Source organism: Drosophila gunungcola, unplaced genomic scaffold (assembly GCF_025200985.1).
Source record: "Drosophila gunungcola strain Sukarami unplaced genomic scaffold, Dgunungcola_SK_2 000018F, whole genome shotgun sequence".
NCBI lineage: Eukaryota > Metazoa > Arthropoda > Insecta > Diptera > Drosophilidae > Drosophila > Drosophila gunungcola.
The window spans coordinates 45,484-70,290 of record NW_026453200.1 but is presented as its reverse complement, the minus strand read 5'-3'; the positions used below and the strand labels follow the sequence as shown (position 1 = coordinate 70,290).

At 36.0% G+C, this 24,807-nt stretch overlaps 1 protein-coding gene across 2 annotated transcripts; it reads right to left on the bottom strand.

The window, feature by feature from the left end:
- Positions 1 to 1,919: 1,919 nt before the first annotated feature.
- On the bottom strand, positions 1,920 to 13,550 carry LOC128263778 (uncharacterized). Of its 2 annotated transcripts, XM_052998975.1 has the most exons (3): positions 13,166 to 13,550; positions 3,630 to 4,196; positions 1,920 to 3,575 (listed from the first exon to the last, which is right to left on the bottom strand). In XM_052998975.1, exons 2-3 carry the CDS (start codon positions 4,130 to 4,132, stop codon positions 2,249 to 2,251), a joined length of 1,830 nt encoding a protein of 609 aa, XP_052854935.1. In that variant the 5' UTR covers positions 4,133 to 4,196; positions 13,166 to 13,550; the 3' UTR covers positions 1,920 to 2,248. The 2 variants fall into 2 exon arrangements, with proteins under 2 accessions (XP_052854935.1, XP_052854934.1); XM_052998974.1 differs by having other exon boundaries at positions 1,920 to 4,196.
- Between the last annotated feature and the right edge of the window lie 11,257 nt (positions 13,551 to 24,807).

The following is a 24,807-nucleotide window of genomic DNA, read 5'->3' as shown; positions in this document are numbered from 1 at the left end:
CACGGCATTACTCCCTAAGCATAAGACTTTCCCAGACTATTTTCTGGTATGGTAACTGTATATACATTATGGCTAAGCCGATATAGATTTTCCAATTGATTTTCTAGTCTGTATACTACTATTTCACATAATATCCTGCAATAAATAATAAGCATTCTATTAGATAAAGAGTACTGAAATTATTTTCATAACATAATGATTGAGGTCAAATATAAATACTTTACTTGAGTCTTTACCCAAATAATATTTTCCTTCAACTGTAGTTAAACTTATTTATTTTAAAGTTCTATGCGATTTGTAATAAACTAAATTTAAGGAAATAGTTGCCTTCAAATTTGGCCTACAAATTACCTAGAAAGTTGAAACACAAACATAGTTTTGATATTTCTCTAATGGAAGACTATACTTCGGTATTTAGGAGATTTACCTCTAGGCATGCGCCATAGGCATCAGGTTCCTAAAATATTTAATCCTAAAACATCGTTTTTAGCTAATATGAATATTAGGCTAAAATATAAATATTAGGCTATAAAATACCAATTCCAATTTTAGGCAAAATTTATTTTTCTGGGTGTCGTAATTCTTATGCAGCGCAAGTTTGTCAACACGGAGCCACGACCACTCGAACGCCCACAAATTGCAAAACGTCTATTTGTAAAAACGTCTGTCAAAAATATAGTTTTCAATTTTTTTTTACTTCGGACGACTTTAGCATATAGTTCTCATAGGAACAATCGTAATACTATAAAAAATAAATGAAACAAAAATTTTAACTTAAGTTAAACAAAAATATTTAAAACTTTGCTATTTCGGCGTAACTTCCGGCAGTCCCTTGGAAAAAAGGTCTTTACGCGTTGACAGCAGAACCTTTTGCAGGATTATTAAAAAAATTTAAGCTAATTTTAATCCGTAATTCTGATAAAATAAACTATAGTAAATCTTGAAGAACTAAAAAAAAAATTTAAAAATCGTTATCTTTGCCTGATTGTTCCTAGGGCAGCTACATCTTATTGTCGTCTGATTCGGCTCGTTCCGAATAATAACTACCTGCAATATAAAGACAACTTTTGGGAAAGATTCATGCAGATAGCTCAAAATCTGAGAGACTAGTTTGTGTAGAAACGGACAGACGGATCGACTCTCCTAGCGATGCTGATCAAGAATATATTATATACGATATACTTTATTGTGTCTCCTTCACTGCGTTGCTAACTTCTGACTGTAATTATAATACCCTCTGCAAGGTTACAACAAGATTGGAAGCAAACTTCGGAAAGCCGAAGTTCGTATACCCTTGCAAAAATAAAACATCTTTAAAACAGCTTAATTTCGAATTATATTAGTACCCATTGAAACCCATTGAAACTATCGTATGATGACTTCCACCAAAATTATTCTATCGATTCTATGGCATCCTATGAATTATTAAACTATATCTAGTCTAAATATATTAAAAAAAAAAATGAAAAACTGGAAAAGTTACAAAAAGTGAGAAACTTTATTTTTGATATTCCAATGGTTTTCATGGGATGTTACAGTCGCCCGATCCGACTCGTTCCTGCAACAAAAGGAAAAATATTGGGAAAGTTTCATGCAGAATAGCTTTTAAGCTAAAAGACTAGTTTGCATCGAAACGGACGGACAGACGGAAAGACGGACAAACGGACATGGCTAGATCGACTCTTTTAGTGATGCTGATCGAGAATATATAGACATTATAGGATCTAACTTCTGACTGAAATGATAATACCCTACGTCACAACTAGCCGTTGTCCGATTTGCGGACAATCGTGTTCATCGCGTAGGATATCAATTTAAAACTTATTTATTAAATGGTAAGCCATTACATTCGAATAGTTTAATAAACAAAGGTCAAGCCACTTAAGAGTGCCCCAAAAATACACTTGGAATGACCAGAGTTAGGACGATACTAAAAATTGGAGTTTATTAAGTGATTATCGGGATGAGTGAGATTTACAGTACAGAGTTTTATCAAGTCACTAAACTTATTTAGCAACCTACGAAGTTTAACAATAGTTTAACATTTATTTACGCTCGTTAAAACATATAAAACTACACTGAAGAACCCTATTTAATAAGTATCGATTTAGGTATGTATGTGTTTGTATTGCAGGGTGGGTCGTCGGCTTCAAATGAACTAGTATATCATATGCAGTATATACATATATTGACCCTGCACACTTTACCAATGTGGGCAATGTGGGCAATGTGGGCGGTCTGATGTGATCTACTGCTTCTGTGAGACTATTTCCGTCTTCGGAGGTGGCGTAATGGAGGACGTCCGTCCAGTCTTGGACGCCTCCATACTAGCTCGTCGAGCAGCTGCGGCCATGTACGTCCCGTAGTACCTGCTCAGCATGTGCGGATCGACTTGGTTGAGTTCGATGTAGGCGTTTGGAATGGCCACTCCGAGAGTCGACGGCCTTGCAGCGGGCAGGGGCGAGAGGAGAACGGGCGGGGGACACTCCTCTAGTGAACTGGACTCCTCGTGCTGGCTGCTGCTGCTGCCCAAGGACCTCGCTGCCGAGCTGGACACGGAGTAAGGGTGCTGCTCCAGATCTTCAGGATCAGGATCGGGGTCGGGATCGGGATCGGGATCGGGATCTGGATCTGGATCAGACAGCCTGCCATCGCTAAGGTACGAGTTGTTGTCCTCAACAGAGGCAAACAGCTTCACTCTGCTCTTTTCCTGCCCATCCCCATCCGGATCCGCATCTGGATAGGGATCGGAGTCAGGATTAATGCTTTCGTCTACCACATCAACGTTGACCTCCACATCGACATCAGTGTCGATGTCGGCGTCGGTCACGGGTTGCTCCAGTCCCAGGACAACCTCGCGGTGTATGGTCTGCTTCGTGATGACCGTGTGGGTCTGGGTCGTTGTCCTCGCCGAGGCAGCTGGTCTCACCGAGGACTCCTGGTCCTCGGACACAATGTCGACGATCTGGACGTCGGGTGCCAGGAGCGAGGCCACGTCGAACTGACGCTTGCGAGTCTGCGAAAACATGTTCGCAATGGTCGTCGTAGTGGTGGAGTTGATGTAGGCGATGTGCTGATGCTGGTGCTGATGCTGGTGCTGATGCTGATGCTGATGCTGGCCATGTGGCTGCTGGAGCTGGAGCTGGAGCTGGAGCTGGTCCAGCTGGCTGGGCGGTGGACGCGGCATGAGCACGGGCGGATCGGCGGGGTACTGGGAGATGCCTGGTGCCGAGCTCCGGTTGAAGAAGTGGCCGATGTGCTGCTGGTGGTATGGATAGCCCAGAGTCGACAGTTGCATGGCGGACTGCGCGCCGGGCGGAGGCGGGGTGGTGAGGTCCAGGGGGGGCGGACTGGGCGAGTCGGTGCTGGCGTCGTCCACCGACAGACCCATGTGCTTGCGCACTTTACGCTGGGCCTTGCGCCGCCTGAAGTCGCCCTTGCGGAAATCATCCATGTTGGCCGGGTGGATGGCCCAATAGTGCCCCTTGCCATTGGCACTGCGGCCAGACTTGATAAAACAGTCGTTTAGCGAGAGGTTGTGCCTGATGGAGTTCCTCCAGCCCGGGCCGCGGCTTCTAAAATACGGATAGTTATCCAAAATGTACTGGTAAATGTCTGAGAGGACCAACTTCAGTTCGGCTGAGCTCAGAATGGCCATGGCTATGAGCCCAATGTAGCTGTGTTGCGGCTTGGGCTCCTCTGGCTGGAAAATGCGCTGCGTTTGCGGGAAGAGCGAAATGGTCGACAGGGCGGCCATGCGGTTCGCTCCCGGAAGGCTGCCTGAGCCCTGGTGTCCGTAGGGGCTCAGGTGCAGCCACGGGGCATTCGCTCCGCCTCCTCCGCCTCCGCCTCCTCCTGCGCCATACTGGGGGCAGCGGAAGCGCTCGATGCTCAGGGCGTAGTTGTACAGCTGCAGGCGGTACTGTTCCAGGGCCATTGTCGTGGCCTGGGCTTGGGCCTGCGAGTGCGATTGCGATTGCGATTGCGATTGCGATTGCGAATTTCTCTGCGTTCCAAGAGGATAGAGGCTGGACAACGTTGGCTGCTTGGGCACATTCTCGGTGCTCGACGTGTTCACATGATCCTGATCGGCCGTGGTCGCCTGCGAAGCAGCCAAGTCAGAGTGAGCCATTTGCTCTGCTTACATCCAGACTACAGCGTGTTTGTTTCCATCCTCGAAGATCACCGAATCGAACCTGTCCAAAGCAAACAAAAGACATTCTTAGTAACGATCAAATGCTTAGGTTGAATTGAGTTTTTAGCAAACATTTTATTTTGACCATAAAATAAATTCGGGATCTATTGGAATCATCAACTAATGGAATCGTACAACTCCTCTTTAATAACTACTAGATTTACATGTTAGACAAAAACAATTCATTTTCATTATTCATTTCCATTCATACCCTGGCTTTGCAGCATATACATATCATAATACATTTTGTAAGACTCATCTGGCGCAATTTATGTTTAAAGTTTGGACACCCCTTCCCTAAGAAACTCTGTGTTAGCCACCTTTTAATGCAGAACTAAGTATTAAAACAAGAAAGGAAGCAAGCTTCGGCAAGCCGAAGTTTATATACCCTTGCAGGTTGCATGTTAATGTTTTAACAAATTTTTTAAAGCTCATTTATTAACCCAATGTTATGTGTCAACTATTTGATACTTGTTGGAACGATTATCAGCGCAACGCAATTAATAACCTTAAACTTTAACTAGAGCCCAGTCAATTTAATAAATTAGCTATCTGCATAAAGCTTTCCCAAAAGCAAGCAAGCGGAAAAATAAATAAAAAAAAATGATAACAGCAAAGTCTGTTTTTAATTTTTTTGTAGTTCTTCAACATATGGTTAAATATTTCAGAATTACGGTTTAAATTTCATCAAAATCGGACGGATATATCATATAGCTCCCATGGAATAATAATAAATAAAACCCATTTTTTTAAATCTTTTCAAGAGTATTTAATTTTTGCAATTGCTGCAAGGGCATGTGAACTTCGGAGTGCCGAGGTTTGCTTCCTTTCTTGTTCTGTAAGAAAGTTGTTAATATAATATCCGACATACATACATATGTATCAGTTGCCCACAGTTTTAAATGATTTTTCACCATAAGAAGCCCTTTTTGAGATTTTTCATCTTACTGTGCGGTCTACGGGATGGCCAATGCTGAATTCAATGTTGATCTTAGGCATTTATGTTAATGAGTACTCCTCTTGACGCCACTTTCGAAGTGATGAAGAGTTTTTGTTTGTTTTGAATGATATACCAAGAGTACTCTTCAGGCTTTAGGTAAATCAATACTTACGACGATCAGTATATATGTGTAAAATAAGATGGCAAATGATAAGGTGCGGCTCACATATTATTGTTATAGATTGCAAGCCAAAACTAAATAATAATAATAATAGTATAAATAACACGGTCATTTAATATCAAACTGAGCAATTAAAGCTAATTCGACTCGACTCGATCAAAATTTGTATTTTTAAACTTGGCCTGGCAACGCAAAAAAAGTAATTTAAAGTCGCCACACTCAAAAAAAACCGAAAGTTTTAAATAATAGGTACCTACGTTTTAAAAATAAACTAAATAAACTTTAATTGAGGCACAAGTAGTAGTTCAATTGTAAAGAATGTAATGAGTTTACTTTGTAAATTAATTTATTTACCGAATAGCCCAAAATTGTAGTACGATGTTATTTTTAAAGCACATGTGTTTCAATGCTATAGTATTGAACTGCTAAACATAGGTCTTATACCATTTAGTATGAATTTATTGTGCATTTTTTGTAAGCACTCAAAAAAATCGCCATATATTTCATAAAATCGCCCATGATTGGAAATCGCAATAGAATCAATTACTTTTTTTTAGTTTTTTGTAAAATTTGCCATTAAAAGTCAAAATTAAGATATTAAAGTAGAAGCATTTTTTTCTAAGACTAAAGACCAATTTTTTTTATTTAATCACCCTGGCAGTGGGTAGTTTACTTAAAAATATGGCGATTTCTTTTTTGTTAATAAAGGGCGAATCCGCATTTTATATTAGAAAATCCTATGAACAAGAAATTGCGCAGGTAGTACATAAGTCCATGGGAACAATCGGAAAAATAAATGAAAAACAATTTAAGGATTCTTTTTATTTAGTTCCTTGATATGTGTTACTGGTTAAATATTTCCGAAATACGGTTTAAATTTCATGTAGCTCCCATTAGAACCATCAAAATAATAAAAAAAATGTTATTTCTTTTTTTTGAGAATTTAATTTTAAAATTCCTTTGGACATAGTTATATTTTGATAGTTCAGATATACGCATTTAATTTTATTTAAATCGGAAACAATATCATATCTTGAAAATCAAGAATATTAAATTTCTGCTAGCTGTAAGGGTATATAAACTTCGGCTTGCCGAAGCTTGCTTCCTTTAATGTTTATATGTTTTGTTTTGGGAGCAATTTTTGTAGCCTGCATAGTAAGCCTGAAGTGCCTCTAAAAAATTTCTTCAAGCAATTTTAATTTCTCTTGGAAACTACTAAAGCCCTGCATGATTGGAGTCATAGTTCTCTTTTTTTCATGAGCCACTCGATCCACCCATGTTTTTTAAGTCATAGCTCATGGGGTTCATGACTCCTACGAATCATAGCTTATAACGTGATCTATGATCTACTTGATTCATAAGAAACCAGTACAGCTCATGTAGCTCGTGAAGTGACTCGTGTCAAAATAAAAAAGTTTTGATCCGGCATTCCCTTATTTGAGCTTCCGTTCAAAAACGAACGAATCGAAAAAATATTTTGGATATTTTATTCAAGAAATAAGTTCTGTTCTTGTCCGAATATATCAATACACAGAAGACTTTGATTGCCTCAAGTGGTGGGACATCAATTAAACAAACTTTCCAAACTATAATTAATAATAATTTCTGCTTAAAAATCAAAGAATTTAAAGTATAAGTCAGTTTCAATTTATAATACAAGACATGGTAAGGGTTGCCTTGATTTTTTAAAATAGGAGAAAAAAAATTTTACCATCCAATTAAATATCCTGAAAGTTAATTTTTAGTACAATTTAATGTTTTCAAATTCCCCGACCACCTTCGCCACTTTTCGATTTATCAGCAAAAGAACAGGGCGTTTTTTTGTTGGTATTTTTATACCCGTTACTCGTAGAGTAAATGGGTACATCGTATTCGTTAAAAAGTTTGTAACAGGTAGAAGGAAGCGTTTCCGACCATATAAAGTATATACATTCTTGATCAGCATCAATAGCCGAGTCGATCTATCCATGTCCGTCTGTCTGCCCGTCTGTATGAGCGTCGAGATCTCGGAAACTATATGAGCTATAGATTTGGGACTTGACATGCAGATTCTAGTAGTTCCTAAACAGTGCAAGTTTATTTCAAAACGGAGACACGCCCACTCTAACGCCCATAAATTGCCCTGAGACATGTTCGAACGTAGGGGTTGGTTCTGTGTGTGAGTTTCGGTCATTTCTATCGGTAGACACAAATCTTTTTTAAATCGATCTATTATCCTAGAAGTTATGGCGCCTCTGCCGCCCTCTGCCGCCCTCTGCCGCTGCTCAGCCACTGATCGGCCGTTGTTCTGCCGCTGCCAGCAGATGAGAGAGAGAGAGAGAGAGAAAAAGTGTTACAGAATTACAGAACTGTTAGCGGGGGTGGGAAAGAAAGCTCTTAAACGTCGATTGTTTTGAAGTTTGTTTGCTGAGTAACAGGGATCTTATGGTCGGAAAACTCGACTCATATAGTGGCCCAAAATAAAAAATGTTTGTTATGCATTAGCAGCACGCAGCTTTAGATGACATATGCTTTGTATTCAGGCTACCAAAATTGCTCCCAAGCCTAAAACTTCATATAAAAATTACGGCACAAAAATTGTTGTGGCTAATTTGTGTTTTGGTCTTTGGACAGCAGTATACCGGAGAATAAATAATTTCGACCCGCTTATACGGGTATGACATTACTTTGTTCGTCTCGTTCGTTTACAGATTCATTGAAGCTCAGAGACAGAGACAACTATATGGATACGGCTTGAGATTTTGTTGGTAATAAGATCACGGTAACACTGTCTTTTTATCGTTAAATTCAAACTATTGTTTTGTTTATTATATTGTGTTCCACCCGCAAATTTCAACGTTTAAAGGGTTTTAGTTATTACTTTTAAATTTTAAAAATTCCGTTTTGTCGTCAACTCCAATCAATGAGGAAAACTGTACTTTTCAAATACAATTTGCTCATTGATGTATCGGCCCCGGTGGTATTTCATCGAATGGTATTTTTATACCAAAATCCGGGTCATATTTTTTACTATCGGGTATCGGTTCTGACAATTTTCTTCATTCATAGTTAAAACAAAAAATAAGCAATGAATGAGGCCAACAATGTATTGTCATAACCCCATAAGCCTAGTACTCAGATCTTCGAACAGTTTTGCCAGCAAAAAGACTTTATTTTTTCTAATGAGAGTTCGAGTCCTTCGGTCATACTGTCAATCAGCTGGGCTTGAAGACAAACAAATTAATTTGAGAAAGCAAAATCAAAGATGTTGAATATAAACGATTTGGTATTGGAACGGTGGCAGATACGCGGCTTTTTCGTGTTTTTGTCGTTTTTCCCTCCATTTCGCTTGTAAGATCAAATCCAACAACAACCAAGATTAAATTTTGTGTTCTTTTCGCCTGGACCTGACAAACATTCATCGAGAATTCATCCCTCACGTCTGGCAACGCTCTGCACATTTCTAGTATTTTTTCCGTCGATCTGTATATGCACCTCCTATGGAGGAAAACCTTGATGAATCGGAATTAGGTCACTGAGGCCCAGTATTCAGGTTACAAAAAGATCATCCAAAATAAAAATACCACTTTATTAATTTATCTATATGTTTTACGTTATACCTTCTGAACCAAAAAAAAATGAAACTGACTATTAAAACGAATAGAAACTAAAGCCTATGGCTGCTGTTGCCACAATATTAGTGCTCAATGATGAGGACCATATTATTGTTATTTATTGAATTGTGCATTTACATACTAGCTTGTCAGTTTTTTCCACTCTCTTGACGCACCTTTGGCATTATTTAATTTTTTGAATAACTTTTGGACGCAAAGTTGAATAACTTTTCCAAGCAAAGTGGGTGTCATTCGAATCGTGCTTTTTATACCCTTGCAGAGGGTATTATAATTTCAGTCAGAAGTTTGCAATGCAGTGAAGGAGACATTTTTGACCCTATAAAATATATATATTCTTGATCAGTATCACTAGGCGAGTCGATCTAGCCATGTCCGTCTGTCCGTCCGTTTCTACGCAAACTAGTCTCTCAGTTTTAAAGCTATCTTTCTCAAAAGTTGTCTTTCTATTGCAGGTTGTATATAAGTCGGAACGAGCCAGATCGGACGACTATAGCATATAGCTCCCATAGGAACAATCGAAAAAATAAATAAAAAAAAATTATAACTTTGCTGTTTTTTAATTTTTTTTAGTTCTTCGACATATAGTAATGGTAAATATTTTAGAATTACGGTTGAAGTTACAACAAAATCGGACGACTGTATCATACAGCTCCCATAGAAATAATAAAAATATATAAAATAACTATCTAATAATTGAGCTGCAAATCATCATAGCTTCAATCTTTTTAAGCATATACGCAAGTAAATCATAATTTTAATGTTTTCAAAATATTTAATTCTTGCAATAGCTGCAAGGGTATATGAACTTCGGCTTGCCGAAGTTTGCTTCCTTTCTTGTCTAACAAAATTTTAACTGTGTTACAAAAGTGGAACTTTTCACAAACCCGGTCTAAAGAACTTCACTTAAAAAATGTTTAATATTTCATTTTCACCGCCCTTTCTCCTGAAGCAATTATTTAAAGGCTTGGTATGCAATCACTGTTCTTTTAGAGATATATACATATATGCTATAGTGGCATTTACCAGCTTGGACGACAAGGAAGGGGAACTGATGGTGTTGTTTGACTGGTTTGCTAAGGGACCACCACAGTTTCTTAAGGGCTTATATACAGTTAGAAATCCGAAAAAAAAACGAATTTTTGAAACTTTTTTCTGAAAAAACTATTAAATTTATTTATCTGATACTTAGTACACATATTGAGTTATATTTTAACTGTATTTTAAGACAAAGTATTGGAAAAAATATTTATTTGGAAAGGAGCTACCGCAACTCCCCTCGCCCCTCACGGTGACCCCTATATCTTTACACTGGATCCTCTGAATTTAAAAAATCAAACAGATTTCGTTACAGTTTTGTTAAATCGAAGAAATAAGCTAAATAAGGTTATTTTTTAGAAAATTTTGGTTTCTTGCTTTTAAAAAAATATATTTATCGAAAAAAAATTCGATTAATTCTTAAAAAATATATTTGAGAAACTCGTGTTAAACTTTGAGACTAATCGGTTTAGCCGTTTTTGAGTACTGTTGGTCACCGACTTTGAACACACCATTTTAGTAAACTCGTTTAAAACTTGTACTAAAAAATGTTATCTTATATAACCCCTTAAAAAGAGCAAAAGGTCCCGTATAAGTAGGAGTTTTTCATGGCAGAGATCCAGCATTAACGCATTGTGGTACTGCGACCAGGATTCGCTCCAACCGGTTTCGTTACCGTTTTCCTTAACCGGTTAAACCGAACCATAACCGTAACCGTAACCGAAATCGGAACAGATATAAGATGTTTTTTCCTGACCGCAACCGTAACCGAAATATATAGCAACCAGAATAACCGTTACCGATACCGAGTTACAAGTTCCGGTTCTGTAAAAATGTATTGTTTAAAAATACACAAGTCGTAAAACGTTTTAACCGTTTAATAATTCAGATACTGCAAATGCATTTCTTTTAGATGATTTTTTCACAATACCAAAAAAATCTATACCGTTCGACAAAGTCCAAAATTTAAGTTATACTTAGTGTGAAAAAAAGTGTCGATGATTTAATAATATTAATACAATTTAAAAAAATGTAAGAAAAACAAGTAAAAATCTCATTCACTCATTAATTTTTTTACATAACATTTAGTTATAATGTAAGAAATAATATTTTTATTTTAACCGGTACAATACCGGTACCCGTAACTTTTTTTTACAAATACCGCAACCGTAATCGAAATATTTATATTGGTTGTAACCGATATTTGATTCGATTTTTATCCCTGGTTTTGATCTTATTTTATATTTTTATTTGTAGAAAATTAAAAATTTCGCCATCCTTGCATATAAAAACCAACTGTTGTAGTGGTGGCACGATACATCATTAACTATAGGCATTTTCCCGTTTTGCTCAGAAAACCGGATTGAAAGAATAAGGCTAATTTAATGCTTTTCAAAAACTTAAAAAGAAAAACCAAGAAAAACAAAAACATAAATATTTGTTTGCCTAGGCAGCGTGACAAATAACTAACTAACAACAAAGCCTAGTACTCAGATCGACGAAAACCGTTCGCCGCCTTTGAGAGAGAGCGAGAGGCAAGTAACCGGCGGACAGTGCCTTTTTGCAAGTCGCTACTCAGATCGACGGAAAAAAATACTAGAAATGTGCAGAGCGTTGCCAGACGTCTGGGATAAACGCTCGATGAATGTTTGTCAGCTCTGGCGAAAAGAATAAAATCTTAAATCTTTGGCGTTGTTGGATTTGAACTTGCAAGCGAAATGAAGGGAAAAACCAAAAAACACGAAAAAGTCGCGTATCTGCCACCATTCCAATACCAAATTTATCTCCGACCGAAGCGCACGATCTGGGGTAAATTCTGAAAACTTCGGTCTCACTAGAAAGAATAAAGTTCGCTGGCGAAACTGTTTGTCAGTCTGAGTACTAGGCTTAAAGCTTGAACTTAACGTTTAAAAGCAAGTGTGACCGTGGACTTATTAAAAAGTCTCACGCAATATCCATATACAATATTATAGTTGTCTCTTTCTGAGCTTGAATGAATCCGTTAATAAATGAGGCCAACAATGTAGCGTCATAACCCAAATACATTTCACGATATCACTCCCAAAAAAGTATATCTATGTCATGCATTAGTAGTTTAGTTTAGATTTTAAACTACAGAGTATAGGCCTCATTATATGTTGTAGACAATTTAGAATGTGTTGTTTGTATTTTTGACTCTTCGCTATAGAAACAAAACCACATAGCATAGGCCCCAGGTTATTATTACCTATACTTTTAATACTGCCTGTATTTCATTTTGAAGACGCTTATTCATTTTAAAGTTTCGGTTCTTTTGTATTTTGGTGTTTTGAAGGTGAGCAAAATTATACTTTTTAAACTTAATACTCGTAGAGTAAAATGGAGTATTGTGTTCGTTTAAAACTGTGCTTCCGTCCCCATAAATTATATATATTGCTAGCCAGGATCAATAGCAGAGTGGATCTACCCATGACAGTCTGTCCGTCTGAGCGTCTGTCCGTAATAACGCAGAGATCTCGCAAACTATAAAAGTTTGAGATTTGGGACTTAAAATGTAGATTCTAGTTATGCCTACACAGCGAAACTTTATTTCGAAATGTATCCAGTGCCACTTTAACGCCCACAAATCGATAAATTCTTTAAAACACGAGAATTTTCCAGGTTCTTATTTATTTTGAAATTAGTTACCTGAGTAATGGGTATCTAAAAGTCAATGCACTCTACTATAGCATTCCTTCTTGGTATAACCTTGCACAGGGTATTCTAATTGCAGTCTGAAGTTTGCAACACAGTATAGGAGGCGTTTCCGACCCTATAAAGTATATATATTCTGGATCAGCAGCACTAGGAGAGTGCGTCTGCCCGTCGGTCTGTCCGGTCTGTTCCTATTGCAGAAGGTAGATAAGTTGGAACGAGCATGAAGCTGCCATAGGAAATATAGGAAATATAGGAAAAATAATTCAACTATTCATTGTTTTGTCAAATACTATTTTTCTGTTTATTTAAAGCTATTAGGTGAACTACTATTTTCATGATTAAAACCTATTTTATAGAAACTGGGACAGTTTTGGGTAAGTGTTAGATTCTGTGTTTAGCAACTAGAAAATGAAACTAGAGTACTTTGGCATAACTTAGGGACAATTTCACACATGAAAGGGCCTCATTAATATCATCTAAACTGCGATTTTTTTGACAAAGGTATCATTTTAAAATGAGCTTACGATTTGACTGCGCAAATGTTGCGGTGTCGTTCTGGCATGTCCGCATGCGATGATGATGCGATCTTTCTTCAATGTATTGATAAGTGTTAACAATTATTGGTAATCACTGTCACAGGTAATCATTTATCGTACATATTATGTACACATTAACGACACTAACTTATCGGAACCACTCAAGCACTGGATTTCTGACGTGCACACGATTTGAGAACACTTTGTATTGTAAATATTATATTTGCAGAGAATCAATCGGAACATCGTCGGAATTCAGTAACGTGCGGTCGGCGCGATGTTCGAACCATGTCTGATTCCGAGCAAAATGGCTGAGAGCCTGGTCACAAGGGTGCGAGCGGTACGGATGGTCATGGCAGGCCACGCCCCGCCTGGATCGGCGTTCCCATTGGCCCCAGCCATTCCGAGCTCAGAGGGTGGCATTCTAGAGAGGTCACAGTTGTGCGGCCTGTCCTCTTCATTCTGTTCACGTAGTAGCGCTGTCCTGTTTGGGCCCACTAAAAGTAAGGAAGGGACTTGAACAGGGCGAACACACCTACACCTGTCTTTTTCTAGCACCCGCAGTAATTTTTAGTTCCTACACAATGCGGTGTACAGATCCGATACACATAACGGTTTAAGTGAACTGCTTTTGTATGTACGGGATCAAGGTATACCGAATTTGCATTGTAGGTAATCAATAAAAGCGCCATCAGATTGCTTATTTACGGGCTTAGGTTTTAATTAAACTGTTTTGAAAACATGGCGATACAAGAGAAGGTGAAAAACTGTTCACACGCCGAACGGATGTTCCATAGTTTTTGATTATCAAAATATAATTCATCACCACTTGGGTTCCACCTACAACAAAACATTAATAAAAGGGATGCCGCAGCTGGTAATTGATAACTTAGATCAAGAAAAAGACGCTTAAAGTTCTAAGGTATTTATCTTTTGTTCGAATAGGAATTTAAGTTTATACACCCATGCAGCTGTTACAAAAACAAAATACTCTATTTTTTCTGCTCAATTTTTCGGTCGTTGCCATTATTTATTTGATATCGATGACCGACTTCAATAAAATTAAAATGGTTAGCCATAAGTATATTTGTATAAATTCGATCTTGCCATGTCCGACTGTCCGTCCGTCTGTATGAACGTCGAGATCTCGGAAGGTACATATAAAAGCTTGAGGAACAAAGCCACGCCCACTAATCGTGAAGGTGTGTACTTTCACTCTGTGACCTTTTAGACCGTAGCTATTGGGTTTTGGTGTGTGATTTGGTCGTATCTATCGGTAGCTATATTTCTAAAAGCTATATTTTTAAAAGTTATTGTCAATTTATATTTTGCTTATGACTTCATTGCATATTTAATAAACGGAGTTCGATCATGAAGAGCAGTGGAGAGCAGCCGAAAGCAGATATACTAATAAGTGCACGCACCTAATTTGTGAGAGCAATTTGCAATGTGCGTGCGGTTCTTACTGTTCATGTGTGCTCTGGCACTGCTCTGCAAAAGAAAATGCTACTGGACTTTAGTGTTGTCCATGCAGTTTGGCAGACATCGCCAGTTATAACCTGATTGTTTTCTGAGGGAATATTTATTTGGAAATTTGTTAACTATTTAGCGGGTATCAAATAATCAATACAAATAATAATAAACTTGACTATTGCGTTCTCTCTTGTTTTCATTTAAACGCCAAATTAGAATTTTGTAATGAGAACGTTACAATAAAATAGCCACAAATGGTTAAATTCTTTGTTGAAGCGGGGCGCAAGTGAAATATAAAAAAGTGTACCAATTTATTTGAATGCTAAATCTTTTTCGTCACAAAATTTTATAAAAGAAATTTTGTACGTTAAAGGTGAGATCGTCTCGACTTATTACCTCTTTAAAAGGTGTTTTTGTTTGGTACAATATAGCTGCTTTAGATCGACTTAAGTTAAATGTAATAAAGGTACAGCTGTAAGTGTATATAAATTCGACATGCCGAAGCTTGGTTACTTTCTTGAATCTATTAGAATACCACAATAATCGTTAATACTAGAACACAAAATATCTACATTAATTTTCCGAATTTTTCAAATTGGTAACTAATAAAACGAAAACAAAATTCTTCGTAACATTACAATGGTTTGCAAATTTAATCGATGAAATCCTCCAGAGATCAAACCTTGATTCTCCGGTGCAGACTCCATCCCTGATTATAAAAATTACAGTCAAAATTTTTTGTATGGTACCATTTTTATACCCTATTATAATTTCAGTCAGAAGTTTGCAACGCAGTGAAGGAGACATCTCCGACCCTATAAAGTATTTATATTCTTGATCAGCATCACTAGGAGAGTCGATCTAGCCATGTCCGTCTGTCCGTCCGTTTCTACGCAAACTAGTCTCTCAGTTTTAAAGCTATCTGCATGCATTCCCAAAAGTTGTCTTTCTATTGCAGGTAGTATATAAGTCGGAACGAGCCGGATCGGACGACTATAGCATATAGCTCCCATAGGAACAATCGGAAAAATAAATTTAAAAAAATTATAACTTTTCTATTTTTAATTTTTTTTTAGTTCTTCGATACATAGTAATGGTTAATTATTTCAGAATTACGATTTAGATGTCATCAAAATCGGACGACTATAGCATATAGCTCCCATAGGAACAATCATAAAAATAAATAAAAAAAATTATAACTTTGGTGTTTTTTAATTTTTTTTTAGGGCTTCGAGATATAGTAATTGTTAAATATTTCAGAATTACGTTTTAAATTTCATCAAAATCGGACGACTATAGCATATAGCTCCCATAGGAACAATCATAAAAATAAATAAAAAAAAATTACAACTTTGGTGTTTTTTAATTTTTTTTTTAGTGCTTCGAGATATAGTATTGGTTAAATATTTCAGAATTACGGTTTAAATTTCATCAAAATCGGACGACTATAGCATTTAGCTCCCATAGGAGCAATCGTATAGCTGGCATAGGAACTATCGAATAACTAAGCTGAATATCATCATAGGTTCAATGTTTTTAAACATACACGCAAGTAAATCATAATTTTAACGTTTTCAAGAGTATTTAGTTTTTGAAATAGCTGCAAGGGTATATGAACTTCGGCACGCCGAAAATTGCTTCCTTTCTTGTTTTACTCTATTTTCATGCCAATTTTATTTCGTCTCCAGATCTGTTTAACTAATTTCGGTCATCTTTTCACTAGAAATAGATCATTCTTCAACTTTCCCATACGTGTTATTAAGATAGGTTTCCTAATATAGATGCTAGAGCTTGGCAAACCATCTCGAAATTAAAAAAAAAATTTTAAATTTAATGGGTAAATTAATTTTCACCATCCCACATATCTACTTTGCTTTTAATTGGCAGAGTTCGTATTCCCTTGGTAAGCAATTTTTCTATGTGTAAATAAAACTCAAAATGTTTTATTATTTCTAAGGGAAATCAATAAAATTAAAATAAATGAAAATAATTATTTTTGTTTTTTTGAATATCGCTTATAATGGTATTTATTTGTTTTTTTTTTACACTTTCTTGGAAAATACTTAAGGAGTACTTCAGAAGAGTTCTAAGTAGAGGTTCCCCGGTATTGGTGTTTTGAACAGTTTTATTACTTTAAGTCTACCTACTCCACGCACATTGTTAAAATCTTAATCTTGTCGACTCCTAGCCAAAATTGCCACCTTTTTTGGGATTTCCAGTCGCAAAACCACTTTAAAAGATTGCCAGCAATGCGATTAAGATTTGCAAAATAATCCCCCTTTGTCATTCAATACATACATCTCATCTTACCAAAACTGAAAGACTATATGAGTGAACAGTTTTTTCAAATCACTATTATTGTTTGTACTCGACACTTTCTATTTAAAATCGCAGGCGGTCACAATGACATCTATTATTGCTAAATGGGGTTCTTTAGAAGACCAGCCTAATGAAAACCACTTATAATTGTTCTTTGTTGAGCGCGAGTATTTATGTAAATAAACCATTCACACATTTCGTGAGCTCGTCCGGATTAGAGCCAGAGTCCTGCATAAATTGAAGTGCTTGCTTTATTCTGCCAACTCGCTTTTATATGTATTAGTGACTGGTATGATCCAAGTTTCAACTACAAACAGATATAAGGCTATGAACTCCCCTATGTTCCTCCGTACAACTGGGCTAGAAGATGAATCTCAGAAAAATGTCTAAATAGAAATCTTCGAAATACTAACGATACTTCTATGGATCGTGCATTTAAAAAAAAAATAAGGGAGACGTCGGTCACGTCACTCTGAGTCATGTTAGAAGTACTTTTGTACTTTTTTCAAATCGATCTATTATTTTAGATGTTATAGGGTTATTAAGACTTTTGCCGCCGCCCTGCCGCTGCTCTACCGCTGCTCGGCTGTCGCTCTGCCGGTAATCGCTGATGTTGAGAGACAGAACGAAAGAACTGTTAGCGGTAGATGGGGGTGCTGCACTCTCTTAGTTTTGACTATGCAGTTCGACAGATGGCGCCACCTGAACTCCGATTGTTTTCTGTAGGAATATTTAGTTTGAAAATTTTTAGCTGAGTAAGGGTTTCTAATAGTAGGGGAAGTCGACTACAGCGTTCTTTCTTTTAATTTAAAATTGTGGTGGTAGTTGAATTAAAAAATAAACATACAATCTTACGTCTACTTATCAAAACCGGTATCAACTAATATAGTATTCAACTTGAATTAACCTTATTCGCATATTTAAATGGTATACAACATTTAAACATCTCTTTTTCCTGAGAATTTTTGGGTATCCTTTTAAGAATTATTAATTTATAATATGATACTTAGATCTTATAGATTTCGGAATATTATTTGTAGTTTCTGGTTTGCTGGAAGGGAAGAATGAATATTGAACGTATACATTATTAGAAGACTTCGCCATCGATTGCCATCGGAACGCCACTTGCAGGATGACTTATCAAATTCTTGAATTCTAGCTATCGTCAAACTCCATCCCATAGTAAAGTGAAACGTGTGACCGCTCCAAAAATTGATAAGAATCGTTTCCAAATGTATGGGAGCAGGTGCGTTACATTCTCTTTATAATGTTCTTATTTTAGTTTTTCACAGACTGTGTTAGGACGGGCAATCCAATCTCTTCAAATACAAATTTAATGAAGCTAGTAGGAAATTTTGATGCATTTTACAGAAGCAGAACTGGCAACAATCCTACGAAAAATGTTCTGATTGGAGGATAAAGAAAATTTTCACCGCTTACTCATATAAACAACAAAAATAATAAAAAAATAAAATTAAAAAATTTAACTTTTTTATTTTGTAATTTTTTTAAGAAATTCTTTTTGGTTATTTAATTATTTGACAGTTAAGAATTACGCTTTTAATTTTATTAAAATCGGAAAACGATATCATATAGCTGCCATAGGAAACTCAAATAATTGAGCTGCAAATCATCATAGTTTCAATGCTTTTAAACATACACGCAAGTAAATCATAATTTTAATGTTTTCAGGAATATTTAATAGCTGCAAGGGTATATGAACTTCGGCTTGCCGAAGTTTGCTTCCTTTCTTGTTTAATATTTTTTTAGTTCTTCGACATATAGTAATGGTTAAATATTTCGGAATAACGGTTTAAATTTCATCAAAATCGGACGACTGTATCATATAGATAAAGAAACTATAAAAATATAAAAAAAATAATTGTATTTAAATTTAACTTTTATATTTTGTAATTTTTTTACAGTTCTTTTTAATATAACAAGAAAAGAAGCAAATAAGCTGAAGTTTGTACACCCTTGCAGCTTTGCAAAAATTAAATATTCTTTAAAACGTCTAAATTTCAAACTATATTTTAAAACAATAAAGCTACGATGATTTTGCAGCTATTGCAAAAATTAAACATCTAAACTTAGAATTATATGAGTACACAATAAAACCATTGAAGCTACGATGATATCGATGATATATGATATCGTTTTCCGATTTTAAAAACATTAAAAGCGTTATTCTGAGTTATTAAACCATTCCTATGTTCAAAAGAACTACAAAAAAAATTAAATTTAGAAAAGAAACAATTTTTTTTCGTTTATTTTTTAATATTTCAATTGATTTAGTTGCTTAAGCCATTTTCATATTTAAGCAAAATTTTTCGTTGGTACAACTGCATACTTACTTTATTGAATGATAATTTAAATGATTCTTGTCAAATGGAAGACCGTAATGCGTGCAAATTGTTTGATAATCACCAGTCCCAAAGGAGTTTCGTCGAGTCTTAACTAACAATAGAAAATACATACATCCTTGATAACCAACGAAATTAGATACGGGGGTAGAAAGCATACACTCGCAAAAATCTCCTTGAAGCGTTTATTAAATAAACTTTGTATAAAAGTAAAAACTAAAATATTTCAGTAAATAGCTTTTTTCAGAAGTTTGCAACGCATTGAAGGAGACATTTCCGACCCTATAAAGTACATATATTCTTGATCGGCACCACTAGGAGAGTCGATCTAGCCATGTCCGTCTGTCCGTCCGTTTCTACGCAAACTAGTCTCTCAGTTTTAAAGCTATCTGCATGAAACTTTTCCAAGAGTTGTCTTTCTTCGTTCTTCGACATTTAGTAATGGTTAAATATTTAAGAATTACGGTTTTATTAAAATCGGACGACTATAACTTAAAGCTTCCATAGAAACAATACAAATATTTTGAAAAAATTTAACTTTTCTATTTTGTAATTTTTTTAAAATTCTTTTTGACTTATTAATAATTTGAAGTTCAAATTACTATTTTAGTTTTATTAACTATCGAATAATTGAGCTGCAAATCGTCATAGCTTCAATGCTTTTAACATATAAAAAAAATTGTTTGCCGAAGTTTGCTACTTTTCTTGTTTTTTATTCGAGAGATATAAGAATAACAAAATTTGTATTTAGTTTTTCTGTTTTTATACCCTTGCAGAGGGTATTATAATTTCAGTCAGAAGTTTGCAACGCAGTGAAGGAGACGTTTCCGACCCTATAAAGTATATATATTCTTGATCAGCATCACTAGTAGAGTCGATCTAGCCATGTCCGTCTGTCCGTCCGTCTGTCCGTTTGTCCGTCTGTCCGTTTGTCCGTCTGTCCGTCCGTTTATATGCAAACTAGTCTCTCAGTTTTTAAGCTATCTGCATGAAACTTTCCCAAAAGTTGTCTTTCTATTGCAGGTAGTATATAAGTCGGAACGAGCCGGATCGGACGACTATAGCATATAGCTCCCATTGGAACAATCGGAAAAATAAATGAAAAAAAATTATAACTTTGCTGTTTTTTAATTTTTTGTTTAGTTCTTCGACATTTAGTAATGGTAAAATATTTCCGATTTACGGTTTAAATTTCATCAAAATCGGACGACTATAGCATATAGCTCCCATAGGAACAATCGGAAAAATAAATGAAAAAAAATTATAACTTTTCTGTTTTTTTTAATTTTTTGTTTAGTTCTTCGACATATAGCAATGTTTAATTATTTCAGAATTATGGTATACATTTTATCAAAATCGGACGTCTATAGCATATAGCTCCCATAGAAATAATAAAAATATATAAAATAACTATCTAATAATTGAGCTGCAAATCATCATAGTTTCGATGTTTTTTTTTAGCACATACTCAAGTAAATCATAATTTAAATGTTTTCAAAAGTATTTAATTAATGCAATAGCTGCAAGGGTATATGAACTTCGGCTTGCCGAAGTTTGCTTTCCTTCTTGTTATTTACTGGGAAAGACGATGAAGTTTTTAAATTAAAGTTATGTTATTATTTGCCTGATTTATTTGACTTATATATTCAAGTATAGTAAACAAAACAATTTAATGTAAAAATAAATTATATATTTTAAAATAATCAATATAATGGTAATCTGATCACGTGTGCAATTTAACAACTTGGCGTGAAAAGGCAAATATCTTTTTTAACCAAATCTAAAAAACTTTAATGAAGAAATTAAGTGACTCTTAAGTGCATTACAATTTTAGATGAACTTATAAAATTTGCAAATATTTTTTACAAGTGTAGTCCTTGCTCATTTGCTATTAGCTGAAAGGCACAAACAAGATTGCCACTGCTCGACGACGGGAAATTGTTAAACGGTATTTAAACAGCAAGCGAACCTGGTCTGGGACAAGGACAAAGGCCAGCTAATCCCAAGACGCACGCACCACAGGAAGCAACCACAAAAATGTGTAATTTCAACAGTAACGGAGCAACAGCGACATCAGTCATGCAAGGATAACACCAACAATACGGCGTATCAGCGATGTGAGGAAACGGCCCAGGACGCTAATGAAATAAATGGAACAGCTCTGCTGGGCGCAACTTGGGTGTGGGCCCGGGTGACTTTAAATATGGACAAGTGGAGTGGGCGGTAGGCGGTGACTGGTGGGTGGTGGTTGGTAACTGCAAAAACAATTTTTTCTTATATGGGGTATTTTGGGCTGCCATTGGCGCTCGACCAAGTCGCTTCGGAAGCCGGTGTTGAAGTACCCTGAGCGTATAATCCGTTTACAACCAATAAATCCCATTGGGGAATAGAAGCCATTGAAACTCGCTAAGCTAGATGAACACGGCCATATACATTAATATGACTCAGACAGAGGCGGATGCACGGGGGGCAAGGTTTCAACGTTTTAAATGCCCCCTAATTGGTACAGCAATGTTTTCTTAAAAACGCGATAGTAATTACCAAGAAAAACTGTCAATACCTTCCAAAAATTTGTGCATCCATTTGTGTGCTGTGACTCCCATATCCATATCTGATTTCTTTAAAAGTCAGATATGATTGTTCCGAAGGACCTTTTGCATTTTGTTATATGGCAAACACACTCTAATATTGCTCGAAAAGAAAAGGTCGACAAAAAAATTCTAGAATCGTCAATTTAGCTTTAAACTTAGCTAAGCAAAAGTGAAATCGGCAAGACGAAGTTTTTACATCCTTGCATCTTTTCCAAAAAACTATTTTTTTAATTCACATAAATATTCTAAATTAAGAAATTAAATTTTGTCGCTCCATAAAATTGGTTTCCACTTTGGCAGGTGGCAAATCTGTACGAACTGTACACCCACACAAACTTCTTTTTTTCGCACCATGTCAACCCAACCTTGATTCGAACCGAGGACCTTTGGGTTCGTGACGCAGGTTGCGCATCACATCACTAGGATGTTCGACATAGTCATGTTCGTCTGTCCGTCCGTTTCTACGCAAACTAGTCTCTCAGTTTTAAAGCTAAGCAACATAGTTTCAATGCTTTTAAACATATACGCAAGTAAACCATAAATTTTAATGTTTTCAAGAATATTTAATTTTTGAAATTGCAGCTCAAGGGTATATGAACTTCGGCTGTCCGAAGTTTGCTTTCTTTCTTGTTTCATTTAATTTTATTGAAGAACAAGTTTCCTAAAGTTGCTAGCACAGTATTGAATGATCGATTGGCGCTTAGTTTAAAAAAAGGTTGAAGGTAAAAAAAACAAAGGAAAACATATATTTTTATTATTTTTGGATTTGTAACCACTTCAAGTCTAAATAAAAATAAAAAAAAATAAAAAAAGTGTACATATTATATAATCATGCTTCCTAGGGTCGGAAATGCGTCCTTCACAGCGTACACAGTGACTGAAGTTTACCCTCTGCAAGGGTATAGAATAATGTAGGTCTCGAAACATTATTGAAATGTAATCTCGACTGAATCTACACTATAAAACAATCGTATTGAAAAATTGTCTATCGTTCCTGAAATTTTGTATAGCCAAATATAATAGCCCTTAATAGCTTTATTCTTGTTTTAACCAAGAGGAATTTAAAAGTCAGGCTGGAAAGTGGATGGTGCGTTTTCATTGTTCGGTAAAGGACTGCTCTAATTGAGTTATATGAGCTTCGACTTGGTGTTGTAATTGGGCGGTTGCGACAGATGTTGAAACCAGATACCTGTTTATTATCTGATAGAACTGGTTATGTTTTCACATTGAGGGTGCGCAACATTTTGTTCATGGTGGTGTTTTTGAACAACTTTTCGCACTTGATAGCAAACACTTTACTTTACCCTTTTAAAAGACTTATTTATAATGACGTTAATACTAATTAATAGTAGTAATAAATATAACTAGCAAGGCCAATTCTATGATTGGCTGTACTTCCGGAAAGCTCAAACGCCCGATAATTTTTTAAATTTTTAGGATCCATGTACTTAGGGGTCTTGATTACGAATAAATAGGTGAAGTTTGCGATACATACAAACACAATTTCAAGACTGATTTAAATACACATATTATGTTTTGTGACTTTTTTCAGTTAAGTTAATATTTAAAGAGATATCTACCAAAATAAATTGCTTCTTATATCCTTGCAGAGGGAATTATAATTTCAGGCAGTGATGGAGACATTTCCAACCCTATAAAGTATATATATTCTTGATCATTTGTCAGTCTGTCCGCCTGTCAGTCTGATTCTACGGAAACTAGTCTCTCAGTTAAAAAAAAAAAAAAAATTGTCCAAAGTTGTCTTTCTATTGCAGGTAGTACATAAGTCGGAACGGCCGGATCGGACGACGATAGCATATAGCTCCCATAGGACAGACGGACAGACTGACAGACGGACATGGCTAGATCGACTCTACTAACTAGTGATGGTGATCAAGAATATATATACTTTGTAGGGTCGGAAATGTCTCCTTCACTGCGTTGCAATCTTCTGACTGAAATTATAATACCCTCTGCAAGGGTATAAAAAATTAAAAGTTACCTTTTTTTAAATATTTCTTAGTTCTTTGACATATAGTAAAGGTTAAATATTTTAGAATTACGGTTTAAATTTCATCAAAATACTCCGATTGTTCCCATGGGAGCTTTATGATATAGTCATCCGATTTTTAAGAAATTTGAACCATAGTTTTAATATAATAACCTGCCACACAATATCGAAGAACCAAAAAAAAAAGGAATGAGAATGGTTGAATGGACCTCTAACTCAACCGCTAATTCCACAGAAGATGATGGCCATTGTATATACTTAAATAAAGGCATCTCTGAAGGCGCTGTATCATTCATTCATTTCGTAAATATCATAAGTAAACCCTTTGAGTTAGTGGTCCATTCTGTCTGATTTTCATACCAACACGCAATCGTGGCCTGTGCCCGACGGTAATGAAGACGAGTTGCAGCTATTCAAGTCGATACAGAGATCGCTTGCTTGATCACACGAACAGTCTAGCTAGACGTCTTGCTACACCAGAGTGTCGACGACGCCTCCGCAGACGGCACCCGGAGGACCTGCGGATTATTGGCCGTGATAGACACGGGCGCCTCCTATAAAATCTTCAAAATACTGGCATCCTATGAGAGCACCTAATAACCAAATATTTGTGATCCTTGGAACACTCTTTCAAAGCATACACGAAAGCAAGTACCACCCTTGTAAGGCGTGTTCCGTTCTTTTTTAAAAAATATGTATTTTGTTTTCTAAGAAAAAATGAGTTGCCCAAAAATTATTTTTAATTAAATACCCAAATAAATTCCCTTAATGGGTTAGCCGAAAAAACACGGATTTTTGAAAATATTTTCTGAGAAAACTATTAAATTTGAATTATTTGATAAACTGTTTTAAGACTAATTATTGGGAATATTT

Excerpts from the sequence above, each read along its gene's own strand:
- LOC128263778 (XM_052998974.1), bottom strand. The coding sequence starts at position 4,132 with ATGGCTCACTCTGACTTGGCTGCTTCGCAGGCGACCACGGCCGATCAG.